This window comes from Trachymyrmex septentrionalis, unplaced genomic scaffold, assembly GCF_001594115.1.
Source record: "Trachymyrmex septentrionalis isolate Tsep2-gDNA-1 unplaced genomic scaffold, Tsep1.0 scaffold132, whole genome shotgun sequence".
Classification (NCBI taxonomy): domain Eukaryota; kingdom Metazoa; phylum Arthropoda; class Insecta; order Hymenoptera; family Formicidae; genus Trachymyrmex; species Trachymyrmex septentrionalis.
The window spans coordinates 979707-989126 of NW_017304461.1; the positions used below are offsets into that span (position 1 = coordinate 979707).

At 37.4% G+C, this 9420-nt stretch overlaps 1 protein-coding gene across 17 annotated transcripts in view; it reads right to left on the bottom strand.

Annotated features, from left to right (window-relative positions):
- LOC108757099 (plasma membrane calcium-transporting ATPase 2) overlaps positions 1-9420 on the bottom strand; it is a 105884-nt gene that overhangs the window by 40507 nt on the left and 55957 nt on the right. For 15 of the 17 annotated variants that reach the window (XR_001939882.1, XR_001939883.1, XM_018501445.1 and 12 more), the window contains 9 exons: positions 9097-9326; positions 8809-8944; positions 8547-8681; positions 6769-6804; positions 5365-5780; positions 4794-5278; positions 3527-4572; positions 3195-3409; positions 2820-2971 (listed from right to left, as the gene is read on the bottom strand). Coding sequence is in view for 15 of the 17 variants with exons in the window: in XM_018501445.1 (XP_018356947.1) it covers positions 2820-2971; positions 3195-3409; positions 3527-4572; positions 4794-5278; positions 5365-5780; positions 6769-6804; positions 8547-8681; positions 8809-8944; positions 9097-9326 (2851 nt within the window). In the remaining 2 variants the exon portion in view is untranslated. The remainder of the gene's footprint in view (positions 1-2819; positions 2972-3194; positions 3410-3526; positions 4573-4793; positions 5279-5364; positions 5781-6768; positions 6805-8546; positions 8682-8808; positions 8945-9096; positions 9327-9420) is intronic. The other 2 variants (XM_018501446.1, XM_018501443.1) reach the window with 1 other exon arrangement.

The window sequence follows — 9420 nt, forward strand, 5'->3', positions numbered from 1 at the left end:
ACACAGACACACGCATACTAATAACGTGAATAGCCGGGCTGGTACCCGTTATGTTATACAAGCGGGTACATGTACTGTACTACATACACGGCGGTAAAAGCTTCGCGAGAGAACACTCCCTGTAACCTTTGGCTAGCTGACCCTTCCGCTCGTGTAGCATTTTAGTAGTGCCCTCGGCTCGCGTACACAGAGTAGCGGCAAAAAGCGTGTATATTCTCGACTCAACGCGAGATTAACCCGCTCGCCTGTTACACGGGCGAGCTCCTCGCATGCGGCAGCATTCGAACCGTGCTTCTCTTGCGTATTAGGAGCTGTCAGCTTGAAGGAAAAAAAAAGGAAAAAAAAAAGAGAGAAAAAGGTATCGATGAGAAAGAGTAGTACGAATGATCGAAATTGTTATAATCGGCGAGTTTAGATTTTAAATTCAAATACAGCAAGCAAGTAAAAAAAGTTTTTATATCTTCTCGTTCTCAATATTTCGTTGTATTGATAGAAAAGTGACATTTTTCAAAATTAATAAGTTTTCAGTAGAGCACTTTTAATCCTCTGCAATCATATTTTTATCCCTCCATTTGTAATCTGAGTCTTTTCTGTTCAATTTTTTTACTGTTCTAGATTTCACAAAATGTGGAAAAATTCAGGATTATTTTTCAACATCTCCATTATATTACCAAATAGTTTTTTATACTCAAATGTTAAAATCTTGAAATTTTGAAATTTGAACAAAAGTAAAGAAGAAATTTGAGAGTCAAGTTTCATTCGTATCTAAAAGAGTTAGAGATGGAAGATTAAAATTCTAAATTGATTTTAATTAGAATAGTAAATGTATGTGCATAATTTTACTTTTCCTTCCGTGTTACACTTTTAATTATATGTACTCTTTAAAACTATGTCATGAGTTTTCAAAATTCCAATACTGCAACCCTTTTCTGTCACACAACACAGTGATTTATCTTTTCTTTCTCAATGAAAATACTTTTTCCTTGCTTACAGCATCGAAGACTGATCCTCGCCGAGATTACGTTGGTTTCATTGACAGATGTAGACAATTACAGTCACTATAGAGAGTCATATGCAGTCGAGTATGATTGTGTACGTGTATATAAATGGAAAAGAAGAAAGAACATATTGAACAGGATGAGGTAAAAGGGGATGTAAGGATAAAAGAAGAGAAGAAAGAGAAAGAAAGAACGCTGAGAGATCGCGTAAATTCAACAAATCGAATGAAAGAGCGTGTGTTAATAAGCGTTATTGATCGCGCGATCCTTTTTGGATTGTTCCTCATGCTCAGTTTAAATTAATTATCGAATAATCGCGTTATTGAGCTAAATAAGCTCTTGTTTTTTTTCCAGTCCGTCTCGTTGAATATTCAAGATCGTGCGCTACGCATCGAACTTCGATTAGTGCTTGCGACAACATAAGCTGTCGCCGGCTCGACACCGCTTATATGTTATAAACAAGTAAGTAGATTTCCAAGACGGCTGTAATCATGCAACGATTAAGGCCAAATTACTTACAGGTTGGAGGAGCGAAGGAATACCCGGGATGGGATTTATTTCAGCGTGCGTGATCATTTACATTTGATCACGATTGTTGGTGATTTATGATCGAAGAAATGATATGATTGCTGTCAATTATAGTACTAAGTAATTTTTGAAGTAGAATCATTTCTAAAATTATCTTACACTTTTATTGAAATTTTCCTATCGCGATGACTTTATTTTATAATAATATAAACGTAATTATATGCTGATACTATGAGAATCCTAATGCCTGTATCAAATTAGAAATTAAAATGGAATTTAACCAATCAGAAGAAGAAAACCAATATCAATTTTGCTTAATAAATTTTGTTTTGGTTGGTTAAATTTCAATTCAATCTTAATATCAATCTCTAGTCTGATATAGGTACAGTTGTGATTATCTTTTTTTATTACAGTATCTATATATAATTATCCAATTAGACTGCCAATTCATTAATTTATAATTTTATAATTATACAGGTCCAACTTGTTAATACGGATATAATTGAATTTTATATGTAACAATTACTTCGAGATTACTATACAGGTTCATTAAAGATTCCTATCCCGGACCAAAGTGAAACAATCACGCGAGCTTGCACATGGGAGGTAACATTCTTCGGGAATCGACATAAACTATTACTAATCCTGCGGTATATGTATATAATATATATGTATGTGTTTGTACTGATTAGCACGAGTGAGTTCTAGATTTGGCATGCAAAGGCATCTATCGCTAATGAGACGAAAACTTAGAAAGCTAATTCACGTATAATGATAGATTAGATAGCAATTCCGTAGATAGTCTATATAGATATCTATATTTACTCTAAGCTTTACGGATTTGAGCACAATGCGTGTTAATGATATGAACTTTACTGATCACAAAAGACAGCTCATTCACCTTAAATTTTTTTTTATTTTTGATATTTATGATTTTTAAATAAAAACATCATGATGCAAAAATTTCAATTATATACATATATATGTACAATATATAAATATATAAATCTTCATAATTGTAATATATATATATTCGTGCGTGATCAATATTGTCGGAATTTTTATTATAGATTTTGGAAATTGCACGATTATTAAACTTAAACTAAATCTTGATCTCATTTTTAAATAAATCGTTCTCTACAAAAAGAAAAGCATCAAATATTGTGAGTATGCAGTTTTGTTCATTTCTCTCTTTGCAATAAACCTCGTGCTCAAAGATCAAACAAAAGAAATCGTGTTTGTATGTAGGTATATGTAGGTGTATGTGTTTGTGAGTACGTAATTTTAACTTACGAAAGAATTTTGGGAATTCGGCGTGTAGGAATAGTCGTAACTATTTGGCCCCATATTAGCGTACCGATTCCGAAGAATAGGCACCACAACCACTGGTCTAACGTGAGCGCTCTGGTGCTGAATGCCATTTTACCGTATTGTATGATAAACACCTATAAGCAAAAAAAACAGACAACTGTTTATTAAAAAACAATGTTATTTAAATCATCGTTAAAAAACAAGCTGCTCATCGTTGTTCTGCAATGTATCAATAAACAAATAAATAAAATTACTATTATGCGAGATAATTTATTAATGAAATTCTGATCCAGTGATCCGCCGTCCTTACATTGCGATAATAGCAATAAATAGAAGTAAGAATAATTGATAACTTACTTGCGCGAAACACGTGCAGATCCAAATCGTATAGAAGATGGGGTTGGTGAATATTCCCTGGAAGACATTGCGTTGACCATGAATTTTCCTAGCGTTGAATTCGTTGAAGAGAGTCATCATGACGAACGTGTTGAAGATGACGGTGAAGTGTTGTGTGGGTCCGCCGCCTGCCGCCGCCACTCCGCGGCCTGTATCGATGTCGAGCATCAGATCACCTGCGGCAGCCATTTACGAAAGAGTTAGAATGTTAAAAACATCGAACGATGGAAGTTCGATGAGGCAAGTTGGCGAGATCGTGGAGTCATAGGAAGAGGGAAAGGAATAGTACTCACCGGCGAAAAGAAGCGTGAAAATTACACCCAACTGATAAAAGGCCTGACCGAGAATATTTTTCATCATTGTCCTGGAAATGAGTGGTTTTGTGCGACCGTACGGTCTACGGAGGAGTAGATCGGGCGTAGGCAATTCGGTGGCCAAGGCGAGGGACGCTAATGTGTCCATGATTAGGTTTACCCACAACATCTGCACCGCCTTAAGCGGCGAGTCCTGCACGGCACAAGCACCGATGAAAGCGACGATCACGGCGACCACATTGACGGTCAGTTGGAACTGCAGAAACTTGGCGATGCTATCGTAGACGTTTCTACCCCACATAACCGCCTTCACGATCGACGAGAAGTTATCGTCCGTCAGTATAATGTCGGACGCTTCCTTGGCGACGTCTGTGCCGGCGATACCCATGGCAAAACCGACATCGGCCTTCTTCAAAGCCGGACCGTCGTTCGTGCCATCGCCGGTTACCGCCACAACCTCGCGACTCACGCTCGCCTTGCTGTCAATGATGCCTTTCACCAAGGTGTACTTGTCGGTGGGAGACGATCTGGCCAATACTCGCAGTTTTGGCCACACTTTGTCCAGCAAATGTTGCTGCACCTCGCCATTGCTATCTCTGATCCTACGATTGAACTCCTTACCCTCCAGAATGAGGAAGTCTTCGTTCGGCTTCAGGATACCACACTTGAGCGCGATGGATCGCGCGGTGTTTATATTGTCGCCCGTAACCATGCGCACAGTGATGCCGGCCTTTTGGCATTTTTTGATCGCGTCCGGTACCTCGGGACGTACCGGATCCTCAATACCGACGATGCACAGGCAGGTGAGGTTGTTCACTAGATTATCCTCGTCGTCCCAATTGGGCTCGTTGTCGATGTGAACTTGATTGATCTCCGCTTTGCCAGGAACAAAATCGCGATAAGCGATGGAGATGGTACGCAGCCCGTCGCTTGCCATGGGTTCGATCACGTTCTTTACTAGACGCTCTTGCATATCTCTGGTAAACGTCTCCAGATGACCCTCGCGACCATATATAAAGGCACATCTGTAATAAAGTCAATCAGATTTCTAAATTCCTCTTTAATCTCAAAGAAAAAGAAATCAATTTCAGGACACTAAGGTCGAATAAATTTTTCTCTTTTGAAAAATATAGTTTTTGTTTAAAAAAAAAATTGTTGAATTGCCGAGAGATGATTAAAATCGCAGGACTTAAATTTTTCTAAATCGTAAAACAATGTAGATGTTAGAATGAAATTATACACGTACTTCTTCATGATGATCTCGGAAGCGCCCTTGGTGAAGAGCCTGAATCCACCACCCTTTCTAGGGACAACGGTGGACATGCTCTTTCTTACGCTATTAAACGTATACACCCGCGTAAAGGTTTCCTCAGGATAGTCGTCCCGCACAGTTTGATATTTCTTGCCCAGGGCTAATACGAATCCAAGTAAGGCACATTCGGTTTTGTTGCCAACCTGTGACGGCAATTCAGTAGGGTCCAGCGGCTCCATTATCCGCGACGTGTACGCCGAATTGATGGAGATAGCCTGTATGATCAACTCGCCGATGTGGCTCGGTATGTCCGAGAAATTCGGCGTTGTCTTGCACATCTTCTCGCATATATACGACTGTACCACGGTCATGCGGTTCGTGGTCAGGGTGCCGGTCTTGTCCGAGCAAATGGCGGTGGCGTTACCCATCGTCTCGCAGGCGTCCAAGTGACGCACCAGATTGTTATCTTTCATCATTTTCTGCACAGAGAGAAACGGACGATCTCAAAGAGAAAAAAAAGAACGGTGGTTTCCGTAAAGTCAAGAGGAAATTCCTGTGATCTTACCTTGACGGAATAAGCGAGCGACAAGGTGACGGCTAGAGGAAGACCTTCGGGTACGGCGACTACGAGCACCGTGACACCGATGATCAAATGCCGCACCAGATCACCGGCGTATGTGTTTCGCCACGGCTTGCCCTCTATGACGAAGGTCGTCACGCAGAACTGTATGACTAGAATGACGACTGTGAGCACCGCGATGGTCGAGCCGGCGTAACCGATCTGTATGGCGAGTTTAGTTAGCTTGGCTTGCAGAACACTCTTTTCTTTCTTCCCGCTCTCCCCGGCGCTCGCGGGTGCGGGCGCGTGATGATTCTCGCCGCCCTCGTGTTTGACACCACCACCACCGCCGCCACCTCCACCGCCTCCGCCGCCGCTTCCCGTCACGTGACTGTTCCCGGTAATCTCTACCGACTCCTCTCCTTGATTTACAGTGCCAAGATTAGACCACGTTCCATCGCTATATACCAATCGAGGCTCAATCGATTCGAGTGATCAATCTCTACTCGCACCTCAGCAAAGACTCTGATTATGCTTGGCTGCTAATTGATCGCAACGCCGACTGAACCTCGATCGTTAAACTTAGTATGAGTATGTATCAAGTTGTTAAAAGCATTCTAATAAAAATAGTGGATGCTATTCGAGTTAATGGATAGAAGTTTAATGAAAGATGATTAAGATTAAGTGGCACAGCAGTTACATGTTAAAAACACAGATTTAAAACCACGGGTGTTTATATCATTACTAAAATGCAGAAAACAAGAAGCTAATGCAAGAACGAGATAGCCGCTAACGTGTCAAATGCATATAAACCACTGCCAATAGAACACGCAAAAATCAATAGGGAACACGGAAGCGTGGACAGTGTAATCTCATTTCTTCTTTTACACTCGGTCCTGGATATAGCGTTTAGTAGCGAGCAATATATCGATATAATACAAGATCGTGTCCTTTAATAAAACGCATAGTGTCCACCCTCATCATAATTTTCATTATTTTAAGTTAATATTATTGCTTCAAAGCGCGCAATATATCCCAGGTCCGAGTACACTTAAACTGTGCTCAATGAAGAGAGGGAAAACCGACTTTAATCGAATATTGCCAATACGATAAAATATTCCTTCATAACATTAGTATACACATAGGTAGTGTAAGGTCGTAGGTACAATTAATCGAAATAACATAGAAAAAAGAAAATATACCCGCCGAGTGATATAGAAAAATAAAGAAGATGAAGTGAGAGATAAAAGAAAACTGAATACTGCCTTGAGAATTCGATCAATTTCTTGGTATTAATAATAACGTATATGTGTATAATGTACACATAATTATATATATATAGATAAAAACAATAAGAATATGTATATATATATGTATATATATAGATAGATATTATTTAGAATTATTCACCTGGTAATGACTTCTTCTTCCGCTGCTTTTTAGCCTCTAGATAAAAAAATACATGCAAAACGAAATTGATTAGCAATCTATCTGAAAATGTATATGCCAATAAGTCGCGCCATTAACAGAATTCAGGTCTTTTAATTATAATTCTTTTTCTTCCATTTCTCGTTAATTTTCGTAAGAGGGGTACTTAATACTAACAAATGAGGTAGGTACAGCCCAGAAGGTCTAACATAAAGAATGAAAAACTACTGTTTTATGATAAATGAACAAATTTTCACTAATATAATTGTAAAAGTGCATAAGAATGCATTCCTGGTAATACATACACGCACGCACGCAAGCACGCACGCGCCAGGAAAATACAAATTCACCTTCCAGGTTGTGCAACAACGAAATACATACAGAGGAGCATGGATCGTCAAAGAAAGGAATTATGCCTTTGATATTCTATTTCCATATATAAAATGTCCCAAAAATGGCGTACTTTTCTTAAATACAAATTTAGAAAAATTGAATTAAAAATAACAACTTATGTCCAATAATAAGTTATATCCAATATATATCAAAGATTCTGATAAGTTTAGTGTTTGAAAACAATGCTCCCCCATCTTTTTTTAAGTAAAAATCAATCTTTGACATTTTTAATATAATTTATTATTAAAATGTAAAATTTAAAAATTTTAATCCTTGAAAAGTACGTGACTTGTAAGACAGTTTCTATAAAAATAATTTGAAAAGATTATAGAATAACAATTTAACCAATTTTGCAATTATCAAATGTGAAAACCTCATATACACATATCAGACAAAGATAAGAAAACATTATACAGCAGAAACATTATACAGCGGAAACATTTTAGCTATTTAGAGAGGAATAATAACACAAATGACTCAAGAAAATATATGAGACATAATCAAATAATGGCACCTTGAAAATATTCTACCGATAAGAGCTCCTTCTTCTCATAAATTATATATGACACTTTATTAAAGATAAGTTGGCAGAAATAACTGCAATTTGCAGATATTACTTTCGATGTTTGCTTACAGTGCCTAATATATATTAAATGTGTATAATTGAATGGGGAAAGAATTTTTTGTTAATGAAAGAATTGTCATGTAATAATACTGCTGCGTCAACGCATTTTACGAGAATATTTTACATTTTTTAAAACTAGAAAGTGTTCGTTCTTGAAACGTTAACAAATCAAAACACAGATTCTCTATGGCCAATCAGTTAATGAGTTAATAAAAATACAGAAATCCATCTGTAGGTGTTGCAAATGCGATGTCGAGGGTAAAAACAGGGAATAAAAAAATGACTATTTGTAAAATCTGTGATAAAAAATTGTCACACCAATTCACGTCAAAACCATGCGTCCACTGCGATTCGTCTATACTCATTTTGAAACATTTCGTAAATATCATGCGAGGATATAATAGAATACCAACAACTTCTATTAAAGGCAAATCACTATAAATTCGCTGCTTGTACATAACATATTCATTTATTGGCTTTTCAATAGACTTTTCAATAGTTTACTGAATGATTCAGAAGTTGCTAGTAGAGAGACAGGTGTACTAAATCATCAGAGTGGAAAGAATATGGGAATATCGATTTTGAAATTAATCTAACAAAATCTAATAGAATTTCAAAAAACACGTACTATATAAGTGTAAATATAAAAGATTACATTACTCCAAGAATTTAGACATAACATCTGTATAAATATATAATCATTCAAAGTGATTAGTCGATCGGAAATAACGATTACACGTACCTTTCTTCATTTTCTTGATTTCTTGTTCCTGTTGATCAACAGCAGCACCCAGTAAGGTAAAGATAATACCCGCTTGGGAGTTAACACCTACTGCAGTAACTAACATTTTTCCGGAACCCTCCATCACGTGTGTACCTTTTCAACAATACAATATATACAAAATAATTTTCCGTCCTGTGACGATTCTTCAAAAATTTTGAACATGTTTTTATACATTAAAAATAATGTATCAACGAGGACAATTCAATTAAGGCTCTCTCACCTGAAAGTACCATAGGATCAAACGCTTCCCCTTTCTTTACATGATCTGACTCTCCAGTCAGACTGGATTCATCCACTTTGAGATCGTTGCTTTGTATAAGAATACCGTCTGCAGGCAACAGGTCTCCATATTTTATCTATATTGTCAAACAGCTAATTTAATGTAAATTTTGCTTTTCTCTACTACATTAATATTAATAGAAATGCTGTACAAAATTAATCCAACATTAACAGATTATTATATATTTAAAGACTATAAAGAATGTGATCAACGATGCTGCATATATACCTGACAAATATCACCCACAACAATGTCAGATACGGAGATTTGTTTCACTTCTGCTTGCCGTATAACCGAGAACTTGTGTTCTCCCTCTATCCGACTTTGAAGACCTCTAAACTGTCTCTCCTTGGAATAGTCATTAAACGCCGTCACTAAGACCACCACAATTACAGAAATCAATATAGCGAGTCCTTCAATCCAACCATATTTCGCTTCGTCCTCATCTACACTCACAACTGGAGATAAACGAAACAAATTATTGTAAAAATCTCTCTCTCTCTCTCTCTCTCTTTAGAATCTTTCTAAACATAAAGCTAACACTCTCTGCAG